Source organism: Henckelia pumila, chromosome 3 (genome assembly GCF_033568475.1).
Source record: "Henckelia pumila isolate YLH828 chromosome 3, ASM3356847v2, whole genome shotgun sequence".
Taxonomy (NCBI): domain Eukaryota; kingdom Viridiplantae; phylum Streptophyta; class Magnoliopsida; order Lamiales; family Gesneriaceae; genus Henckelia; species Henckelia pumila.
In genome coordinates, this window is record NC_133122.1 from 181,095,055 (window position 1) to 181,120,310 (window position 25,256).

The window sequence follows — 25,256 nt, forward strand, 5'->3', positions numbered from 1 at the left end:
CTGTACAACAGAAAATTGGATCGTTCTCTTTCTGACTGCTGACAGTTCACAACATCAAAAACTATACTTCGAATCTCATACTTCATCATCCTCTATTCAATTTGATTCCTCAATTTATCAACAAAAATCTTCCGATCATCTGGAAGAACTCTAAATAAACTTCATAGTGCCAAACTCCTGATACTCTGTCTCAAACCGAAACATCTGGCACCACAAAAGTTATTCGCTAATAATGCATCAATAAAAACTTGAAACTCAGATTATACTCAGATCTGATCTATCTTCATCGGATTCTGAAAGGTCGAATCAGATTCCAAAGCGTTATCAATCTTCTCAATGAACTCTGGTTCGAAGTCGAATGAAGGAGTCAAGATAAATATTCCATATGTTCCAGTCTCTAACAGAAGTGCAGCAATCATCTGTCAAAGAGAACAACTGAAGTAGATAAAATAAGATCAGATCATACAGCTTAGGATCTTAGCGGTTACCATCAGTTCTCCAGATAACAATAAAAATTCGCAGTCAGATAAATCATCCTCTAAAACTCTCTCTCCCAAAACAAAATCAGTTCGGACTGCGACAATCAAAACTTCTATCTTCCTAGATCAGAATAGATTACTGAAATCTTTCAAGTAATAAGATCTCTGTGAGATTCAAATCGGAACTAACATTGCTTCTCGAGCGTCTTCAAATTCTTCGATGATCAAGATAATACAGATTTCTTCTGAACAAGAATAAATCTCGATACTCAATAAGAAGAAGTGCAAAGCACCAAAAGATCATCAAAGATACACTGAATAGAAGAGCATAATCTGCTGAGTATTCGTCTAATCAACAATAAGAATTCCTCAAAGGATTCGCGATAGAACTCGCTAAATCCAAGAATCTTCAATTTCAGATAAGGACGTCGATCCAAATCAATTCATAACAACTCTAGTCTTGAGGTATTCAATAAAATTCCATCTTCCCAGAGAAAAGATCGAGGAAAATACCACTCGGTCTCACGAGATTCAAACGTCAAAAGAATAACATAATTGATCGACATGCAAATCTGCGAACAATTCTTAAAGAATCTGAAAGATCAATATGGATCTTCGAAGGATAAAAGATTCATTGATAAGAATACTCAAGAACTCATCTACAAACCACTGGAAGATTCGGTTCAAAGGACTCATAAACATTGCAGATGCAATTCCAACTCAATCTGTACGATTAAAATTCAAATTGGTCATACCTCATTCCGAATTCAATCTCTAAAACTTCTTCCCTACAGATTATCTGTCGACGATGTCTAATCTAAAAAGCAATGCTGAACTCATCCTCTCGACTCGGAGGCAAATCTGGAATCTCAACTAGAACAACATCAGCAAACTTAACATCTCTTGTTAAAACAACCAACACGGGCTGATTGAAGACACCATCTACATACATCAAACATTCCTTCGCACCTTTCTGTAACCAACGGTAATCAACAAACAATAAGAAAGAAATTCTTAATTCAGGAATTCTTACCGGAGGAAATCCATTCATCTATCGTCTCGGATCTGAATCTGGCAACTGTCTGAAATCAACCTCGGTTGCCCTATACTCGATTAATAAACTACATCGATAATATAATCAAATCTGATAATCGAAGTATAGTACTGTTCAGTGCAATCAACTCCCATCGAATCAAAGTTCAAAAATTCGAACTAAACTCACCGCAACTAATTCAGATACTCAAATGTAGAGGAAGTATTAATCTAACTTCTCAATAAGAAGAAAAAGTTGCATCAATATCTAACAGCAAAAGAGTCGAAAGACTAGAATCGAACAGTTACCTGCTTCATCATCGTCAAGAGCAGTTAGAGTCTGTGAATCCTCGAGCAAGTACTAAAGCCTGTCGTAGAAACTCGGATTTAAACAACTCTACGAAACGACCAAATCTTGTTTCTTTAAGGCTTTCTTCTTCGATATCAACCAACTTTTCACAATACCTTGCAGTTGGTAACCAACTAACTGAATCCGTCGTTCATCAGTGTAGTTTAAAAGAATCAAACAACTGATCGATCTCTTCTAGTCCGCTTTCATACCTAAACTCATTCTTAGAACTCCTTAGAGTTGAAGGCTAAAAGACTGAAATCTCATCAGCAATGCTTCCATCAGTTTAGTCACAGAACAATTCTGTACAATCGAGTTCGCTACTAGTTTAATCCTGTTCAAAACTTTCCGAGTAGAAAAATATAATTCAAGAGGATTAGGACACAACATCTCAATACATCTATCCGGTGTCCAACAACCTCAGCTCGACATACTCATTCGATCTCTAGAGTATTCAATGCAACCAGTAACTCGAAACAGTTCGTATCTCAATTAATTCATGCTTTAAAATTTAAATCACATATCCAAGTAATTCAAATAATTCTCAATCATAAAGCATGCTCGCATTGAATTTAATAAATCAATTAAATAACTCAAACACATGCGAGAAGCCAATTCAAGCGGACTCGATCTACCCGCTCACTCTAGTTCAGTCCAAGAATCTTATCTCTCTGATACCACTTAATGTGAGACCTCGATTCTAAACATCTAATCTCGAGATAAACAATAATAAAGCATACAAGATCCAAGATTAGAAGCAATTTTTTTTTTAAAAGGATGCTCGCTCGATCGGTAGAACTTTACCGATCGAGCGGGCCATAAATAATCCAGTCTCTGCCGAGACTTACAAAAGCTCGCCGCTCGATCGGTCAAAACTTACCGATCGAGCGGCACAAAAACTTTAAACTTTCTGCCTCAGCTCAGGAGGTGCTCGCTCGATCGGTAAGATTCAACCGATCGAGCGGCATAATTCTGCAGAAAAGAAAACAAAGTTTTCTCAACTCTAATCAATTCTAAAACTTCCAAAACTAAATCCATTCTACATTCATAATCAATACAAGGTAGTTATAGAGTCATACAAACTCAAACTATTAGAACATGCATCAATCTTAGTTCCATAACTGATACAAAACGAGTTCGAATAAAATCTACGTTCGATTACATATTCGACTTCTAAAACCACAAGGCCTCACTCTATCAACTCGTCCACCTAGCCATGCGATCTCTGACTCGGTCCTGCCCCACCTGTTGCCAAGTACACATACAAACAAAGACAACAGCCGGATAATCCGATGAAAATTGATATTTCCAGTAAAAGAGACTATCATGCATATCAATCAAACATATAAATCATGATACACAACAAATCCATCTTATATATCAACTTCAGATATAAATCACGTCAAGACATGTATGAACTTCCAATTATCTATCACATCAAGATCAATTCAAGTAATTCATTCAAGTACTGAATTAAAATGATATGCATGTCTTTAAAACTTCTGGATTATCAGACTCAGATAATCAAATGGAATTCTTCTTTCTTTCTTTCTTCGGTTTGGGATCCCGAGGTTAAAATATCCAACAATCACACCGAACTCCCCTCTCGAGGTGGACGAGGCATATTTTAATCCTCTAGACTCCAGAACATTATAGAGAGTTTATTTGACAAGGTATAAAATCTCCAACCAAGTCACTCAACTACAATCTCTAGATCGTCTAATCAAATTGAAATGAATCAAGGCTCAATATGAATGCATATGTCATCTCATGCATTCTAATATCATTTCAATCATCAGTTCATATAAGCATTCCATCATGATTTCATTCATCAATTCAAATAATCATTCAAACATGATTTCATCAATATAAATGCATATATAATCTCATGCATTCAAATAAACATTCAATCAAGCAAGTATGTGATTTCTTCGGAACACTCGAATCAAGTCGGATTCGAGTTAATCGTTCCATTCAAGTCTAAGTCGTCTTTTACCTTCTTCGCTTCGAAGGTACTTCAATCTGAAATCAATAATAAGGATAATAATCAATATCCAATCAAATTCATTCAAAACACAATCACACTTCTTCGATTGATAAAATAAGAAATTCGATACTGTACCGACTTCAATCTTCCAAACTGACCAAAGCTACTATCTCGCAACTCTGTTGACTTCACTTCAATCTAACAGAAGAAGTCATAAGGATCAATATCGACATCCAAAATCTCAATCAAACTCGATACGATCAAAATATTGAACGAAGTCCAAAACTCAAACTGACGGCATAACGACTATCAACTGATCAAACCGAAAATGCAGACAGCAAGATATCAATTCAATAAACTCATAATCATCTCAATATCATCAAAACAATTCAAATCCTTCAAATCTAAAATCTCCAATTTCGAAATAATCTTCCAAAAATCAAAACAATTCCGAACGACGCTCTATTTCAAAACCAACAGAGAATAAACGATCAGAACTCTGCCAAGATCAACATACTCCAAACTCAATCGATTTTAACAACATTCGAAAATAGAAGTCTAGTTGATCGAAGAAAAACTTACTATAGAACGAAGCTCTCGCAGTCGTGATCGCTAATCTGCCTTCAGAAATAAATTCCAACAGACGGATCGAGCTAAAATGGAAATCCCAAAGCTTGAAATCAAAAAGGGGCGGTTTCCATGGAGGATCACGTTGCAGGGGATGAAGATGGAGTGATTAGAAAGTCAACAACACTTATAAATATCTAATAAATCCAATAATTGCGTTTTAGTCCCTGAAAATTCTGAAAATTGCATTCTAGTCCCTAATCAAAATCAAATCCGCCCTCGACTTCTAAAATCTCTGATTATCTCAAATAAAGTCCATTAAGATAATTTTGGGGCGTTACACTTTTATTTACTCAGTGCATCTTCAGGACAAGGAATTGCAAGAACCAATGAATGAATCTTTCCCACATGATCAAATTATCAAAGATTCATCTCCTCCTGCCAAAGCTATTGAGACAGAGACTTCATCTCAAACTCTAGCAATGGTTGTTCAAACAGCTTCTGAATCATCAACTCATCTGGATAAGGGCAAAGGAAAGATTGAAATGTTCGTAATTACTCCGTCCTCTCCTCCTAAAGGACAGAAACAAGATTTTTCCAAAGAATTCCTTTCAGTCACTGACAAAGGACTTCACTCTCCAACTTCCATACTGAAGATGATTGGTATCAAACACTTTCTCAAATTGAGAACTCAGTTTATGCCATGTCTAAGACTATCACAAGTCTTAAAGAAAATCAACAAACTACAGACAGCAACATCTCCTTTTTGAGACAAACAATGAATGCCGAGTTTGGAAAACTTCAGGAAAAACTTGTACTACTGGATAAGCTCCTAGTAGATACAACTCAATCAACTAGCTCATTGTCTCATCTGCAAAACTCTCATCAGTCTTTGGAGACAAAAGTTGACAACTTGAATAGCTTTGTTCAATCATTTCATAACTCAGTTTAGTCCAATTTCCAAGGGATCTCTCGGCAGCTGAACTCGTTAGCAGACTTATCTCAGAATATATTGCGAGCTCAACATGAATCTCAGGCTCTACAACGCTCTCATTCAGCGGCTCATCCACCAGCTCGTAGTTCAGCATTTCACAGACCATCCTTTGATCGGCGATAATTTTCTTTTCTTACATCAAGAAATTTATATTATCTACTCTTATATCTTTCAGTTTATCAAAAAGGGGGAAAGAGTTCTTACGAAGTGTTCTTACGAGTTCTAGTTCCTATTATTAAATCTGCATAACAAATGAATATCAGCTTATGATATGACAAATTGAAATGTTTTGATAAACACCAAAAAGGGGGAAATTGTTGGGAAATTTAGTTTTGGTATTTATAAAAGAAAGCCAAACTATAAACTGATATTCAAGAAATGATGACGTCAGCACTAAACTGAAATGCAAAGAAAGATTCAGTCTACCTCGACTAAAACTCAGTTTACCTTGCTAAACTGAATTCATCAGTACATCTTTACTCAACTGATCATCTCAGAGAATAAAGCAGTTTACCCTACTAAACTGAATCTATCAGCAGTCATGTTCAGTGTACCATTGCTCAACTGATTGCGCAAATGTATTTACAGATAAAGATAGTCCGTACTCTGACATATCTGCAGAATGTAGTGCCGCGATACTAAGAGAATGTCAGCATCAGAGATCGTTGATGATAGTGACAAATCCAACGGGAATAATTTGAATCCTATTTGAAGAACATTTTGAAATTATGACCGTTGCAAACCAAAGCTTATAAATAAGGATCTTGATCAAAGTTCAAGAGTGCATACACTGCCACTGCAAGAATTTCAAAAACATCTTACGCTCAAGACTTGATCAAGAAACTCGAAAGCTCACACATTGATAAGCATCATTCTGACCATTGAAGGGTCGATCTTTGTGCTAAAAGATTTCGAGTTTTATTTACTCTACTGTAAAATCAGTCTAGTACTGAAACCAAGGTGATATACTAGGAGTTCTTATTTAGGCAGTGTTAAGTCCTAAATCGGATTGGGTTTGTGCAAATTGCTTGTATAAATCAAAGTCTTCTAGTGAATCCTTTCGAGGTGGAAGTAGGGATGACGTAGGAGTATTTGAAATCTCCGAACATCCATAAACAATTTCTTGTGTCATTTTAGTTTACCATTCATCCTCATACTTCATACTCCTAAACTGATTTACACCAAGTGTTTTAAATCTGTAGTTTGACATCATTCCGCACACATTCTGTTTGTCAAACTACATTTGACACTAAGATAAACCTTGAACTCATTCTTAAATCGATCGAGTTCCATTGTACTTAGTTAAAAACTGCTTGAAAGTATATTCACCCCCTCTAGACTTTCAACCGATTATATCAAAGAATAATATAAATTAAATTAATTAAAAAGTACTAAAAAAACCTCATTAATTATTAAGCTATTAAACACACAAGGGCATGCTTGTAAATTCACAATTCAAACTCCCATATTTATAGATAGAAATAATATAAATTAAATTAATTAACAAGTAATAAAGAAACCTCATTAATTATTAAGCTATTAAACAGACAAGGGCATGCTTGTAAATTCACAATTCAAACTTCCATATTTATATATATATATATATATATATATATATATATATTTTCAAAGGCTATCCAAGTTGGTGGATTAGGTGAACTCTTGGTCAGAGGTTAGGTGAACTCTTGGTCAGAGGTCAGAAATTCGATTCACCCTGCCAACACCTTCTTGGACTAGTCTGTCGCACATGGTTTTTCCAGTGTGGTTTACCTTACTAACGTAGTTTGCAGGCTATTGCGTTAGTTTGGAATTTATTCAGAGCGCACCGAAAGATAACGGCTGCGGGTTCACACGTCACAAAAAAAAATATTTTTTTTAAAAAAGAAAAACCCGAAAGGAACTTGATAAAAAAAAAAATATATAATATATTTTACACTGAAAATGAGTCAACTTGGTTAGTTGGAGATTAGATGATATTTTGAAGAAGCTACACAGTTATATTGAAAAGAAATCGTTGGTTGGTGTTTAATGCATTAATGGAAGGGGAAGGGCTTCGGATATCTCGAAGTTGCCTCTTGGCGGCAATACGTACGTGCTTTGTTTTGCTGCTGAACTCAAGTTTTTGTTGGTCTCTCAATGATGAAGGTTACTTGGACTTTTCCATCTTTAATTTGTTTATAGCATAAATTAAGCTGATTGTTTTGTGTGTGTTTTTTTTTTTTTCTAATTTGTTTTGGTAAAATTAGGCGTGGCCTTGCTCAAGTTTAAAGAGAGAGTAGTGAGTGATCCATATGGGGCCTTGTGGAATTGGAGATATGAAAAAGGAGTGAACACCCCATGTTCTTGGCTTGGAGTTGGGTGTTCTGAAGGATATCATGTTGTTGTTCTGTAAGTATTATCACTTTAATTTATTCGAACAAAAAATATAATCTTTGATGAGATTAGATTTGAATGGATACATGTTGTTGTTCTGTAAGTATTATCACTTTAATTTATATTGTCTGCTGCAGGAACCTGAAAAATCTGTGCCTGAGTGGTACTCTATCTCCTGATATTGGGTACCTGGTTCATGCAAAATTCATGTAAGATAATAATAAATTTGTTCCTGGTACCGTATATATCAATGTTTTTTTTATAACTGCACATTAATTCTCGGCAGAATTTTGCGCAACAATTCTTTTTCGGGTGCCATTCCCAGAGAGATTGTGGATTTAAAAGATTTGGAGGTACTAGACTTGAGTTATAATAACTTCAGTGGACAGCTTCCATGCCACAATACTTTTACCGGAAAATTGTAAGAATTTTACAGATCATTTAACAATCTAGCTGTTTTTCATGTTACAATTTACTGGACAACAATGAGCTCCTTGACAGAACACAAGATGAAATTTACGGACCTAAAGTTCAAGCAGAGGATAGCCGCCTGTTCATCTCAAGGTAATTTTGTTCAGTGTTCATATTTTTAGATTCCTTCCAGAAGATTAATTTTTAAGGAATTACTTGCTTATTGAACTGTCGGGGATACTTTCCTTCACGATTTGATCACGTTGATTAATTTGCAAGGAATGTATTTTTTGGTACTATTTTTGTGACTTAAAACCATTTTTTAATACCTCCTCAACACGATCACATTGACTATTCGAATAATTTGGTTAATAATTTCCATAAAGACGCCGGACAGTAAACATTTTCAAGCCATTTTATAGAGTCGAGCTTGTCGCATTTCTTTTTAACAGCAAAATTAGCATTTATCCTTATAGGAACTCAAGGCAGATGGAGAATATGAAATGGCGAAAATTGCTACAGGAGTATCCTAAACAGAGGCTCGCATGGTTTCTTCCTTTTCCTGTGATAAGTCCGCCTCCTCCCCCTGATTTTTCTTCGTCCCCACCTTCTCTAAATCCAGTTTCGCCGCCATCCCCATTGCCTCCTCATGTTTCTCCGCCATCATTCTACGCCCCAGCAGAAAGGCCAAGTGCACAAAACACAAGTACTTCCAGGGAATATCGCCATCAACTACTTATAGTCACTTCAGCCATTGGAGGGTGTCTAGTGCTTGTAATTTTTGTCACTGGAATGCTGTTTTGCTATTGTGTTAAGATGACTCCCGTCAAGCCATGGGTTTCCGGAATAAGTGGTCAGCTGCAGAGAGCATTTGTCACCGGTACTTGTTATATATGTTTTACGAATGTCTCTTAACATTTCCTCTACGCATATATCAACTATCTCCGATCCTTTGGTGCTTCAGGGGTTCCAAAGCTTAAAAGATCGGAACTTGAGGCAGCTTGTGAAGATTTTAGCAATGTGATTGGTTCTTCATCAGTTTGTACATTGTATAAAGGTACATTATCGAGTGGAGTAGAAATCGCAGTTGCCTCTATTAATGCAGTGGCATCTGCGAAGGAGTGGACGAGTAGTCAGGAGTCCCAGTTCAGGAATAAGGTACCTTGATTTCTCCATTTTATGTTAACCGAGTTCAGGTGACTAATTTGAATATTTTGTATACTGCATAATCTTTGTTTTATCTTTTTCAGATTGACACCCTATCGAAAGTGAATCACAAAAACTTTGTTAACCTTCTTGGATATTGCATGGAAGATGAACCTTTCACCAGAATGTTGGTTTTTGAATATGCTCCCAATGGAACTCTTTTTGAACATCTGCATAGTAAGTCGTCAATATTTCTTCGTCAAATATTGATTCCGAAATTCTATTCTGTTGCAAACAAGAACAAAAAAAAAAAACAAATGAACATTATATTCTTCATGGCTGGGTTGTAAGTTGTAACAAATTATTTAATTTAATTGCTCTGTAGTAAAAGCTCATCTTGACAGATATTTGATTTTCTTATGGTACCTGAGACGGTGGATTCTAGATCGATCAATTTGTAATATGTGCACCGTTGGTTAGCTACTGGTGGGACGATAACTATTCATGAAGATCATATATTTAGTTTTTTGTAGCCCATTTCTTGATGAAGTACATACTATACTTCCTTAATATTCTGTAATATAATTTCTTCTGCAGTTAAAGAAGCTGAACACCTTGACTGGGAAACACGATTAAGAATCGCAATGGGCAGTGCATACTGTCTCGAGCACATGCACCAATTAACACCGGCATTAGTCCACAGGAACTTAACTTCCTCGACTGTATACCTAGCTGAAGATTATGCTGCTAAACTATCAGATTTTATCTACCAACACGACGACTGGAGTGCGGTTGACATTGAACCAACTAGACAGAACAATGTTTACAGCTTTGGTGTTTTGCTATTCGAGATGATAACCGGTAGGCTTCCCCAATCGGTTGGTGGTGATAATTCGCTTCAAAACTGGGCATCGGATTCTCTTAGAGTGCAAAATATAAGGGAAATCGTCGACCCCACATTAACAACCTATGATGAAGAACAACTTCAGAAGATTGGTGATGTGATCAGATTGTGTACTAACCCGGAGCAGAGGGGAAGACCGACTATGAAAGAAGTTTGTGCGATGATGCGAGAGGTAACGACGGTTGGACCAGACGGAGCGGTGCCGAAATTGTCACCTCTTTGGTGGGCAGAGCTTGAGGTTTTGTCAACTGAGGCTGACTGAGAATGTGAAGTTCAATTATGTTATTACATGTTTCTTGAATGTGCAGGGATAATAGGTGGTGGAAAGTGTATAGAGAAACTTTCTTTTTCTTTTTCTTTTTTTGGCTATAATTTATATATAGATGTAAATGAGAGAGAGAATGGATTTTCTAGATGGCCTCTCTTTTTGTTTGTGTCAAACATCTTTTTTTTTTATCATATACGAGGATGGATAATAGATATTAGTGTCACCGTGAGTGTATTGTCTGGGTATCATGTGTTTCTATAATTGGTGTTTTGTTGATAATATTTTTTAGAGTTCAATTAAATTTATATAAAACTATAAACAATTGTCTTGAAAAAATTTGTCAAAGATTACGTTTAATTTTTAAATATTGGAAATGGAATGAAATATGGTGGTTGTGAGCAATGGATTGGATCTCAACGACTAAATTAAGCACTTCTTCTGACATTGAGAAATGATGATTTTGATATTCTTTTTTCGTATGTCAAATAATTTTGCACAAGATTGGATGTTGACATATTAAATATGAGTGCGCATTATAAGTGTTCTAGTCGTTTATGCCAACAAAAGAATATCATCACATTTCAGCATTACTTTTATTATGATATATTTCATGCGGGAATAGATTTTCAGTTGAAGGAGTTGAGCTCTAGATTCAGTGATGAGACAGTAGAACTTCTTACACTTAGCTCTGTTTTGGATCCAAAAGATAATTTAAATAGTTTGACATCGACATGATTCTTATTCTTGCGGAGAAATATTATCCTGAGGTCCTGAGGACATCACTGAACAGGAAATGCATCATTTGAAGTGTCAGCTACAACATTATGAGCTCGATGTAGTTTGTCAAGATAATTTTCAGAAAATGTATTAACTATTTCAAAATTGTGCCGAGGGTTATTTGAAACAAAAAAGTTGCAACACTATAATCTGATTGACATGTTGATTCATCTAGTTTTAATTTTTTCTGTTTTCACGACAACTATAGAACGTGCATTTTTGGCTATGAAACATGTTAAAACAATTCTTCATAATAGAATAACGGAGAACTTTCTGACCGATTCTATGATCATTTATATTAAAAGAGAGTTTTCTTAAGCATAGACTCAGATTCTATAATTGATTAATATTATACATTAAAAAACCGTAGATCACAAATTCAATAAGACACGTGTATATCTATTCGGATAATTTTTATATTTTTTTAGTTATGATTGTTTAATTAATTAATCAACATTGAATTACTGGTTTTAGAGATATTCATTTTGTTTAAACTTGATTAGTTTCAATTGCAGGACGATGAATATACCAAATAATATTATATTGTCAAAATTTTTGTCAAAGATTTTCGAATATTATGAGCTTCATACAAAAGTAATTGAAGATCTTGTTTACGAGGAGATTTCTGAGATTACGATGAATAGTGTTACCCCGAGAAAATATTCAACCCGAGCCCGTTTATAATGGGTTTACCCGGTATAGCCCAAGGTGGTAAGGCCTAGTCCAGTCCAAAATTATGGACTTTGCCATGACCAGGGCTGGTTTTGTATGGGCCAACCTGGGCTGGTCATTATGGGCCGATCTAGGCTGTGTTTAATGGGCCGCAAGTATACATTTCTAGTTCAAGTAGGACTCGGATGCCTTGAAGATAAGCTTGATCATTTTACAGATATTCATGAGATAGGGGTAAACTCAAGGACGGTCCAATGAATGAAGAGTCCTACTACAGAACGTGTTATAATTCGACTAGGTAACTTACTCTATTTTTCCCTATAAATACAGGTACTGTTATGGTTGTGTTCATTCATTACTCACTATTCATTATTCATCAACACTCATTCTCACTTTTATATTCATGCACTTATATCTGTCAGTTTTCGCATTTATCATACTCTCTTCCTTCAAGACACTGACTTAGGCATCGGATGGGTCACGCCGAAAACACCTTCGGCGCCCCCTGACCTAGTTGTTGCTTGTGCAGAACTCGGTAGTACCCGACCCGACCCGACCTGCTTCATAGAGGATTTGGAGGATCCATTCTACCAGACCAAACCCGGGGTAAAATTCCGACATCATCAATTGGCGTCGTCTGTGGGAATTTGAAGAAAAAAAAGTTTCGATGGCTAATCAGAATGGAGATCACCCAAATTTACAGGAATTAGTAACTCAAGCTGTTCAGAGGGCTTTGGAAGAAAGAGGTGAGGCCAATCCTTTACATCCCGATCAGAATGGCCACCTCAAGGAGATCAAAAAGTTGAAAGAAGAGATGGAGCAACTTAAGAAGAAGCAGGTCGGGTACCTAGCTACCACAACCAGAAACATCCCTTTCACCCAGGAGATATTAGATGCCAATATCCTGAACCATTTTAAATTGCCTCACGTCGGGGAGTATGATGGTAAAGGAGATCCAGAAGAATATCTAGCACGCTTCGAGAATGCAGCGCTGTTGCATAAATATTCCGACCAGGTCAAGTGCAGGGCTTTCCTTACTACCCTCATAGGACCAGCCCAACAATGGTTCAATCTGCTACGCCCAGGGGTGATCAGGGAATTCAAGGATTTTAGTAAATCTTTTTTGCACCACTTCGCTAGCATCAAGAAGCATCCTACTACTTCTTTCAGCCTCTTTGCAATCAAGCAACGTGAACATGAAAATTTAAGAGCGTATATTCGCAGGTTTAGTGTCTTGGCTCTGGAGGTACCCATGGCTACCCCAGATCTTCTCATCAGTGCCTTCACGCAAGGGATGAATACAAAAGATTTTCTCAAATCTTTAATAAAGGGGCCGCCTGAGACATACGAGGAATTACTAGCCTGAGCTGAAAAATATGTCAACATGGAAGAAATACAAGCTTCGCGAGCAACTGTAAAGAGAGAGCGGCCCAAAAGTCCGAAGAATAACAGGGTCCCAAATAGAAATTTGGGTACGGGAAAATATTCCCGACCCTCACTATTGGGTGAATTCACCTCTTTCACTCCTTTGCTCATGAGCAAAGCTCGAGCTCTGCAAATTTGTGACGATCGGCAACTCACAGAAAGGCCTCCATGGACTGAGAAGGGACCTCGAAATCGGGAATCAAATAAATATTGTCATTTTCACAAGGAGTATGGGCATACTACGGAGGACTGTCGGCAATTAGACCAGGAAATTGAAAGGATAATGCAACAAAATTATGAAGTAAAGAATATATTAACTCGTCAAGAGGGATATCACCCGAATAGAAGACAACAAGGAAGGTCTAGACAGAGAGCCAGAAATGCTCCTCCTCAAGAAGATTTCAATTGCCCGAATCAGGACCAGGCCAGGAATGATCGAGCTCATTAAAGACCAGCTCCGCTTGCTCGAGGAGTTATCAACATGATTTCTGGAGGGCCCACTTACGGAGATTCCAACAGAGCAAGGAAAACTAGTAGCAGAAAATTAACAAATATGGAGATTGACAACCAGATTGTCAATACTGGTCCAACCCTCTCCTTTGGATCGGAAAATATGAAAGGGGTTTCTAGCAATCATAATGATGCATTGGTGATAAGAGCCATGATCGCAAATTATGATGTGGCTCGGATATTTGTAGATTCAGGCAGTTCTGTCAACGTTTTATTCCAGGAAGCAATAAACCAAATGGATTTAGGGCAATATAAGATGGAACCCGTCGTAACATCACTCTTTGGTTTCATGGGTCATGCAATCCGGCCTGTCGGGTTAGTGCACCTACCACTAACTTTGGGAAAAAACAACTCTCGCAAGACCAGGATTGTGAGTTTCATTATAGTTGATGCTCCATCAGCCTACAATGCCATACTAGGCAGACCTGCCATGACCACTTTTATGGCTGTCGCATCAGCTTTGCATCAAAAAATAAAGTTCCCGGTGGGTAATGAGGTCGGCGAAGTACAAGGTGATCAAGTTATTGCTCGTAAGTGTTATGTGGAGGAGGTCAGAATAGAACAGAAAGTAGCCAGAACTGATAATGTTGACCGACCTGGGCTCCCTAGCATGGAACAAGTCAACTTGATAGAAGACACATTCGTCACTACTAAAGAAGAAGTGGAGGAAATCACGATCTCCCCTCCTTTGGGAACGGTAAAGGTTGCTCGCATCCTTGAATCACAGTTGAAGAAACCCTTATTGGAATGTCTGGAAAAGAACAAGGATTTTTTTGCGTGGTCAGTTGCAGATCTGGTCGGTGTCCGTAGGGAGGTGGCAGAACATAAACTTAATGTAATAAAAGATTCTCGTCCTATTATTCAAAAGAAGCGTCACTTTGGTCCCGAAAAAGATGCGGTAATAAAGGAGCAAGTATACGAGTTAATCAGGGCCGGACACGTTAAGGAAATCCACTTCCCGACCTGGTTGTCTAATATAGTTCTGGTCCCAAAGTCTTCTGGTAAATGGCGCATGTGTGTGGATTTTCGAGATTTGAACAAGGCATGTCCGAAGGACTGTTATCGTTTACCCAGAATTGATCAACTTGTCGATTCAACAGCAGGTCATGAACTGCTCAGTTTCTTGGATGCTTATCAGGGATATCATCAAATCCCTTTAGCTAAAGTGGACAAGGACAAGGTGAGTTTTGTGACTTCTACAGGAACGTATTGTTACGTGGTCATGCCGTTTGGGCTCAAAAATGTCGGGGCTACATATCAAAGGTTGATGGAGAAAGTATTCAAGCAGCAAATCGGCAAAAACATCGAGGTCTACGTGGATGATATCCTGGTCAAGACCCAAAATGTCGATCAGTTCATTACCGACTTGACTCAAACTTTTCAGACTTTGAAGCATTATCAACTCAAGCTAAACCCTAGCAAGTGCACTTTCGGAGTCCGGGCTGGAAAATTTCTTGGATACATGGTTACAAGAAGGGGAATCGAGGCTAACCCTGAAAAAGTCAAGGATATCATTTCTATGAGCTCTCCCAAGATTATACAGGAAGTACAGAGATTAACAGGAAGAATTACAGCATTAGCCCGATTTATAAGTAGATCGGAAGACAAAAGCCTCCCTTTCTTTAAAGCACTGCGAAACAAAAAATTTTGAATGGAATGATGAAAGTGAAAAGGCCTTTCAGGATTTGAAAGCCTACTAGAAGCAATTGCCCGTACTGAATAAGCCTACTCAAGGGGAAGAATTGTTCCTCTATCTGGCTGTTACTCCTCGAGCAGCCAGTTCGGTCCTGGTCAAGAAGGAAGGAATAAATCATCAGCCCGTTTACTTTGTGAGTCATGCCTTGAAGGGAGTCGAGCTCAATTACTTAACCTAGGAAAATCTTGCCTTAGCTTTGATAATCACAGCCAGAAAATTAAGGCCTTACTTCCTCTCACATCCCATCACCGTGCTAACTAATAGTGCTTTGGAAAAAATTGCAGCTAATCCAGATGCACCGGGGAGACTTGTTAGGTGGATTACCAAGCTGAGTGAATATGACATCAAATTTGAACCTCGAACAGTCATAAAAGCTTAGGCCCTTGCTGATTTCTTGGCAGAGACAGTTCAGTTAGAACAAGAAAAGCTATGGAAAATTTTTGTAGACGGGTCATCATGTCAATCCGGGAGCGGGGCTGGAATCGTGATCATTTCGTCTGGGGTAAAGAAACAAATATCTCCATCAGATTGGATTTTCGAGCCTCCAATAATGAGGCCGAATAAGAGGCACTTTTGCTTGGATTAAAAGCAGCACGGAATTTAGGCATTTCTCGAGCCATTCTATATTCTGATTCCCAATTGTCCATTCAACAGAGCAATGAAAAGTTCGAGATCAAAGATGAGAAAATGCTAAAGTATTCCAAAGCATTAGACAAAGCCAAAGAAGGATTCATCGAGCTGATGTTGGAACTCATCCCTCGAGCTGAAAATATCAAAGCCGATCATTTGGCCCGCCTGGCCAGTGCCCAGAGTGACCGACCTGTCCCCATTGTTTCAGGTCGGGAACTCGGTCTCAACTAGAAACTCTGGACGATATGATAGCTTAAGTACTAGAAGGGGATTGGAGATATGATATACACAAGTATCTGACTAAGAAGGAAGTACCAAGTGATAATAAAAAAGCTAAGGAGGTAAAACGGAGGGCTCTTCGTTTCATCATGATTGATCAAATTCTATTCAAAAGATTTTTCTCTCAACCTTATTTAAAATGTTTGGGTCGTGACGAGGCAAATTATGTATTACGGAAAATTCACTAAGGTTCTTGCGGAAGTCACCTAGGCAGTCTTGCCCTAGCTCAGAAAGCTCTTTTAGTTGGCTTCTTTTGGCCCACTATGCGAAAGGACTCATCAGCTCTGGTTAATTCATGTTATAATTGCCAGAAACATGCTAATTTACAGTGGAGACCCGCAGAATACATGAAGGCAGTTGTGGCTGCCTGTCCTTTTGATCAGTGGGAGATGGATATTGTTGGGTCATTCCCCGTCAGCACGGAACAAAGGAAGTTCTTACTAGTTGCAGTTGATTATTTTTCTAAATGGGTAGAGGCCGAGCCTCTGGCTAAAATTACAAAAAAAGAATTGCTCAATTTTCTTTGGAAAAATTTAGTGTGCCGTTTTGGGATCCCGCGCAGGTTGGTGTCTGATAAGTGTATTTTATATACTTAATTTATATACGATTTTAATTATTAATTGTTGGTTCCGAGCAGATTTATGTGTGGGTTTTGTTGTTTTAGTGTTTGTAGGAAATTATTGAACTGTTGTGGAAAAGAAGAGAAAAATGAGATTTAAGAGGAGAAAAAAAAAAGAAGAAAATACAAGAGCTGTAAAGAAAAGAGTAAAAAAATAGAAGAGAAAAGGAAATGGGCTTTTGTATTGGGTCTTCAAGGAATTGTTTGCGCTTAGTTAGCGCTAAAGAGAAGAAAGGAATAGCAAACACGTGTTCATTGTGAAGTTTGGGAAATTGAGTCAGAGACTTATGCGCGGCCGCGTGAGATTTCTGGAGCACCCGCGCGTGATTGAAATTTTCGGTGTTTTAATTATTGCGGGAAGGAAAGTTTTAATATTTTGTGGGCTTTTGATTGAGCTTTTATTGTGAAGTATAAAAGGGAATTTCTGAGCGTGAAAAGGGGAGTCGCCACAACACATATGCACATATCAGAGAACATGATCGTGAGATTTCCTGAGGAATTCTGGAGTTTTAATTGAAGAACGAAGACGTAGATCGATAGACCGGACACGGCATCGCATCGACGGATTTGTTTTCTTTATCTTTTATTTATTTAATTTTGAATATGTCTGGATTTTTGAATTATTGTTTTATTCAGAATTTTATTATGAACTAATTTTTTAGAGTCTAGAGGTCAGATGGAACCTGGTGTAGACACTTTCATGAATTTTTGATTTTATTGAATTGAATTTCTTTTAGATTAATTGTTTTTCTAGAATTGATTGTATTTTCAATTACCTGGTCAATAATTGATTTGTTATATTTATTTAAAATCTGGCACTCGGGAGAGGAGATTTTGAATAAGACCAATAGAATTTACACTGTTAATTATTTATATAGCTCGGGAGAGTGTATAATTTTAAAGAGCTTTTTAAAAAGAAAATTTTTTTGAATAGATCACTGCAAGTAGATTCTTAATAGGGATATTGGAATTGAATTGTAGTTGATACAAATTATTTGTTGCTCGGGAGAGGAAAATAATAAACTTAAGTGTTCTTGGCTATTAATTGACTGGAATTCATGAAACTAAATTAATTAGGATTAATTGTTGTTGAAACCAGGTGAAATCTAAACCTCTAGACCATTTTTATCTGATTGATTTTTATCTGAAAGTTGTGTGCGCACGCTATCAAATACCTCATTAATTATTTTATTCGTCAAAATTCTGATATTTTGATTTTTTAGATAAATTTTAGACTATTTTAATTACAAGAACTGAATATTTTCATTTTACTCTCTGTGGGAACGATACTTAATTTATCACTATATTAAAACTTGACACTCGTACGCTTGCGAGGATTTTTCACAACAAGTTTTTGGCATCGTTGTCGAGGAGTAAATTTTGATTATTTTTTAGTCTTGTTACCAATTAGTATAGATTTTAATTTAGAGTTTTTTTTATTTTATTTTAAGTTACTAATTGATTTCTTCTTATTTTTAATTGTAGTTTATGCGACGATCCCAAAGTGCGAATTCTTTACTGTTTGATCCGGAGATTGAGCGCACTGCACGTGCTTTGAGAAGAGCGACAAGAGAAGAAGTTGATAGAATGGCTGAAGAGAATGTGAATCAAGCTCCACTGGTGCGAATAAGAGATCACTTCCGGCCGACTATCCAGGCTCACTATTCTGAAATCGCTCGAGGGACCATTAACGCCAATAATTTTGAACTGAAGCCGGCCTTGATCAACATGGTTCAACAGAACCAATTTAATGGGAGCGCCACTGCTGATCCTCACCTACACCTACGCACTTTTTTGGAGATAACCGATACGATAAAAATTAATGGTGTGTCTGAGGATATTATACGTTTACGCTTGTTTCCTTTTTCTCTCAGGGATCAAGCATGGAGTTGGTTGCAGTCGCTATCGTTGGGAAGTATAACTACATGGGAGGAGATGGAAGTGAAATTTCTTGCAAAATATTTTCCACCTGCTAAGTCCACCCAATTGAAGATCGAAATTAGCACTTTCAGGCAGATGGACTCTGAACAGCTCTACGAGGCATGGGAAAGGAACAAAGATTTACTTAGACGTTGTCCTAACCATAATTGTGGGGCCCGGGTTGCTAATCTTATCTTGGGGCAATTATACATAAACATCATATAACACAATCTAGTTAAAGTAATTAAAACCAGATTTTTTTTAATACTGCCTCGCGCACGCGCGTGAGAATCATTTCGCACGCGCGCGAGTCAATCTTCCCGCGGCTAACCAATGGCTCGCGCGCGAGCGCGATAAACACCTCGCGCGGGCATGAGGAAAAGTTCCACGAAATTCGCTGGTAGCCTGCGCTCGCGCGAGAAGACCTCTCGCCCGCGCGCAGGTCAACAGATCAGCGATTTCTGGCTAAAATCCTCTGATTCCTATATTGTGTACTAAACCATAAAAAAATAGAATCATGCATAGCTCATATCATCTTGGTACACTACAAATTCAAACATGTATAGAATCATACATGAACATCGTGTTCTAGAATAGACAATATGTACCAATCTCAAAAGTAACGAATATCAAACACATAAACCAAAATCTAGTGTTCTAACATGTTAGATACAAGATCTAATACATCAACTGCTAAACCCGAATCACCACATGCTACTATTCTCTCTCGAGCTATTCTTGTTGCTTCTGACCAGCTCCTGCCCCACCTATTGCCATGCACATATACAAAACAAAGCAATAGCCGGATAACTCCGGTGAGAATAAATCTCAGTATAAATAACAAAACATGCAGTATAATAAACATGAATGCAATGCATGTTTCAATGGCAGGCTATCAAATCCGATTTCAATTGAATATTGGTTCTTGGGATCCCGAGGAAATAAAATCTTAAACTAACACCAACTCACCCAATCGAGGTGAAGTCAAGTATTTATTTCCTCTGGCTTTGGTATAACTAAAGTGAGTCTTCTGGCTCTGGAAGTAACTCTACATTCTGTGCCACTCAACTACAGCCCTCCAAATGTCATATGCACTCTAGGCCTTTCAGCCCTCTATTATTTTTAGGCTGGAGTTCAAGATCCATGCAACATAATCTGTATGCATTAAAGACTATAAAACATCTTGAACATCTAAGCACATAAGCAAGCAAAGCAACAAAATCATCTAATCACATAAAAACACAAAATCAAACAAGTATGTGATTAACAAGGGAATACTCGAAAATAATAGCTATTTCGAGTGTTCTATCCCATCTGGATTAGCTGTCATTTATACCTTTCAATGTCGAGTCTGAAAATACTTCAAATCTGAAAACATAACATGATGAACATATATCAAAATCTGCTCAAGTCATGGCTACTCGGTTGATGCAAATAAACTTCAAACCTTCTAAATCTTTCTCGGTTCGAATCAAAGATCTCAAGTTCGGAAAACTTCAATATCAAATCTGAAATGAATTGGTTGGAACAATAATATCAGCTTCGACTCAATACAATACACCATTCATTCAACAAGTTCAAACGTAGATCAATTCTGAAATCGGCGGCGTAACGGCTAAAAACCGGCGATCCAGTCTATGTCTATATCAATCCAACAATCAAATATACCACATATCACCATTATTTCAGCAATAAAACCAACGAATTACTCAATATAATAACAGGTCAATTTCGAAAATAGCTTCAGAAATTCATATAAAATTTGAACGACGGTCTTTTTTCGATTCGTCGGCGAATATACAATCGGTACAGCTCATATATGCATATATCTTAAAATCATGAAATTCCATATTCAACATAAAAATCAAATATGAGAAAGCTCAATAAAATTTGTACCAAAACAAAGGTATCGGAGCGGTAATCGCAGATATATAGTTATCTCGAATTTCTGACAACCGGATCACAAGATATCGAAGCTTTAACCGGATGAAAATGGCGTCCAAAAGGGTTCCACCGTCTCTGCCCTTTCTTTTATTTTTATTCTGACCTTTTTCACGTGAATAAGATATATTACAAGTGGTTGAATTGATATATATTAGCATATTTGCAGTTTAGTCCCTGAACTTTTGGCTATTTGCAATTCAGTCCTCGGAAAAATGATTTAATTCAATTTTAATCCTTATTCATTTAAGAATATTAGAATTTAATTATAAATTCTAAATATTCTCAAATTAAATATTCTCGAATTAAAATTAAATAATCTCGGGCCTTACATTTCTCCCCTCTAAGGCATGAGTTCTTTCTCGAAATCATAAGCATCCTGTATATGAAATCTGTATACGCATAAGATAATGAAATAACCGAAAACAGAATAAGAACTCACATCAATGAAACAACTCTGAAAATCTCTGTCTCATATCTGACTCAGTCACCCAAGTCGCTTCTTATGTGCCATGTCGAATCCATTGAACTTTGACTAGCCAAATTATCTTGTTTCTGAACTGTTTCTCTTTGCGATCAAGAATATGAATAGGCTGCTCAAAATAACTGAGAGTCTCGTCAAGTTCAGCTTCATCAAGTTAAAGAATATGGGAAGGATCAGGCTGATATTTCCGCAGCATAAAAACGTGAAATACATCATGAATACCAGACAAAGATGGAGGAAGAGCGAGTCGATAAGCAAGATCGCCTATCTTTTCGATAATCTCATATGGACCGATAAAACGTGGAGATAATTTTCCTCTCTTGCCAAATCTGACTGTACCTCTAAATGGAAAAATCTTCAAGAAAACTCTGTCTCCCTGATCAAAAGATAGAGGTCGTCGTCTGATATTCGCATACTTTGCTTGTCTATCCTGAGCTATTTTCATTCTTTTCTGTATAAGCTTCACCTTTTCAGTCATTTCCCGGATCATATCAGGCCCAAAATCTGGTATGTATGAGATATCATCCCAATATAATGGTGATCTACATTTCTTTCCGTACAATGCTTCAAATGGAGCCATCTCAATGCTTGTCTGATAGCTGTTATTATATGAAAATTCTGCAAGTGGTAATGAATCTTGTCAACTAGTGCCAAAATCTAGCACTACAGCTCGCAACATATCCTTCAGTGTCTGAATAGTCCGCTCTGACTGTCCGTCTGTTTGAGGATGATAAGCTGTACTCAGATGCAATTGAGTACCAAGAGCTTGTTGCAAGCTATGCCAAAAGTGTGATGTAAATCTAGGGTCTCGATCTGAAATGATAGATTTAGGCACACCATGTAATCGTACCACTTCTCTGACGTAGATCTCTGTCATCTGATCATGTGTGTACGTCATTTTGTACGGAATGAAACATGCTGATTTCGTCAAACGATCAATAATCACCCAAATGGCATTGAACCCTCTGGATGAACGTGGTAGCTGTGTGACAAAATCCACGGAAATATGATCTCATTTCCATTCTGGAACTGATAAACTCTGCAAGAAACCACCTGGCTTCTTTCGTTCAGCTTTTACCTATTGGAAATTCAAACATCTAAATACAAATTCAGTCACATCTGACTTCATTTGTTTCCACCAATACTGCATCTTCAGATCATTATGCATTTTTCTGCCACCAGGATGAATACTGAATCTACTGCTGTGAGCCTCTTTCAATATCTGTTGTTTCAAGTCTGAAACATCTGGAACAACAATTCTGATATTCACATATAACACATCATCATCACTGACCTGATATTCAGATTGATGTCCAGATCTGACCATCTCAATCGATTTCTGAATATTCGGATCTACTTTATGTGCTTCTTTGATCCTCATCAAAAGTTCTGGCTCAGCTTTTATAGAACAAACACGGATAGGCTGAATATCTGTTTCAAATAATAATCCAGAAATACAACAATCTTCCACCAAATGAGATACACCTATCGTAAATAAGGATAATGAACATACCTTTCTACTTAAGACATCTGCGGCTGGATTGGATTTTCCTGGATAATATTTGATCTCGCAATCGAAATCTTTTAGTAAATCAAGCCATCTACGCTGTCTCATATTCAATTTTGACTGCAAAAACAGATATTTTAAGCTTTTGTGATCAGAAAAGATTTCAAACTTTTTACCATAAAGATAATGTCGCCATATCTTCAATGCAAAGACAATAGCGGCAAGCTCCAAATCATGGATATGATACCAAGACGTTAGCATAAAACGCTCAGTACGAGAGTATGAGTATACAATATTATATGTGCATGAATGCATATGTACGGGTACCAAGACGCGAGGTCAAGAATAGTCTAGGGCCCTGGGTATATAGAACGTTGTGTCGTCGCTTCAACGGGTGACCTACATACCCAACTGATGGTGACCTAACACAATTCTACGTGTCCAACCAATATTGTTAACTTGACATGAGCAATGTGTCCAACCATCCACTGACAAGATAGAGTAAACACCCTATTAGAAGATATCACAAGGATACAAACTCAAGATGATCATGCATGAAGCATAATAACATGTCATAATATATGCAGATAAAATCATTCCATATAACAATGCAACACATAATACATGCATACTCAATCAGGATATCTCGAATAGTACTTTCGTACCTTTCTAAGACAGTTCCTAGAAGCTCCCATCTAGATTCCAATCCTACCATGCAAGACTACAATTCATAATAATCATTCATCATCTAACATGCTCTAAAAGTCTTAATTAAACTATAGCATACTCCTATTTTCTATAAGGAGCTAGAGATATACATTCGTCTATCGTCTGCCCGCTGATGTCGAATGCTCAAAAGCTTGGGCATCGCCCTACTACGACCTTTGGACACCTCGCCAAAGCTCCGCTGCTTGGCTACTATTATGAACACTGTCTGTTATATTAAAAATATACTAATACCTACTCCAACTCTTTATAAAAGAGTCCCAAAGCCCTTAAAATCGAGACATCATGGGAGAAGAGAGGATTATGAGCGATTTTCAAATAAGACTCTCGACCCTTATTTATAGAGCACGGTCGGAAGCTCCGATCTGCCCATGCATGCTACGTTCCAATCGGCCAAGATTGGAAGCTCCGATCTACACTTCGGATGTTCCGAACTCGTTCATGCAGCTACATGTTTCAGCTTCAATGCCACGTGCAAGACACTACGATTGGAAGCTCCGATCGTCACGTTGCTTCCGAACTGCTTCGTTGGTTTCGATCCCTTCGGACCCTCCGAACCCATTAAGCTATGTAGTTTGGACCTTCTGAACTAACCGAGCCCAATTAAGCCCATTAACCATTTTTGGGTATTCTAGATCCGATTTCTAGGTTCGTTTGATCATATGAAAATTCTTTAATCATGTTTTATTAGTTCTAAACATGATTAGTAAATTAAACTTGTAAATTTGGACCGGGTTACTACATTATAGCTTGGGTTTTCCATTATTTTACTGATTGATTTTGAGCAATTACTACATGTTTCGTGTCATGTATTTGCCTTATTTTTTTTTAATCTCATGTATGTATATCTTGAAGCAATATAATTTGTGTTCGGTTGTGAAACACAAAAAATCTTGATTTTGATGATGACAAAACTTGTTATTGTATTTTTAATATATTTACTCTAGTGTGAATTTGTTAACTCAAGATGGAAACAAAAACTGAAATTTTAGCAATTTGAATTTTTGGCGAGCTTTAGTATTTTGATGATATCTCACAGCTCAAAGATGAAAATTATTAGCCGTCAAGATGAATGCATAAAATACTCAATTTGGAACATATCGTATTTCAGGTCATTTGTGCTAAAACAGATGCTATCTAGACCAAACTGATATCTCAAGTCCAAACTGAATTGGACCAGTCGAGCATAAAGCAGAAGCAGTTTACCTCAAGCAGTTCTGGTATTTTGGCCATATCTTGCAGCTCGGTTATCCAAATGGAATGATTCAGTATGCGTTACGAATCTTAGACAATGATCTATAAATCATATGTACAAGTAAAAGTCTGAATCAGAGAATAAAGAGCTGCTAAATTGCATTGAAATTTCTGGTTTGGAATTGAAATTCTGCAAAACAAAATTTTGGCACAGTCTGGTATTTTGAGCTTAACTCTCTCATATGAAATCCCATTTGAGTGATTTTTTTATGATGTGTAAAGCCAAGACAAATAGCTATAAAAGCCGCAAGAATCTCTTTTCCTTTAATTTGTATCTTTATACTGTAAATTATTAAAAATAAAAAC

General features: G+C 37.2%; 1 protein-coding gene across 2 annotated transcripts; it reads left to right on the forward strand.

The window, feature by feature from the left end:
* Window positions 1–7,380: 7,380 nt before the first annotated feature.
* LOC140891471 (inactive receptor-like serine/threonine-protein kinase At2g40270) lies at window positions 7,381–10,744 on the forward strand. 2 transcript variants are annotated; one of them, XM_073299971.1, is made up of 9 exons: window positions 7,381–7,496; window positions 7,655–7,796; window positions 7,919–7,990; window positions 8,068–8,202; window positions 8,283–8,345; window positions 8,669–9,072; window positions 9,157–9,350; window positions 9,443–9,575; window positions 9,936–10,744. In XM_073299971.1, exons 1-9 carry the CDS (start codon window positions 7,445–7,447, stop codon window positions 10,502–10,504), a joined length of 1,764 nt encoding a protein of 587 aa, XP_073156072.1. In that variant the 5' UTR covers window positions 7,381–7,444; the 3' UTR covers window positions 10,505–10,744. The 2 variants fall into 2 exon arrangements, with proteins under 2 accessions (XP_073156072.1, XP_073156071.1); XM_073299970.1 differs by having other exon boundaries at window positions 7,387–7,553.
* Window positions 10,745–25,256: the final 14,512 nt, after the last annotated feature.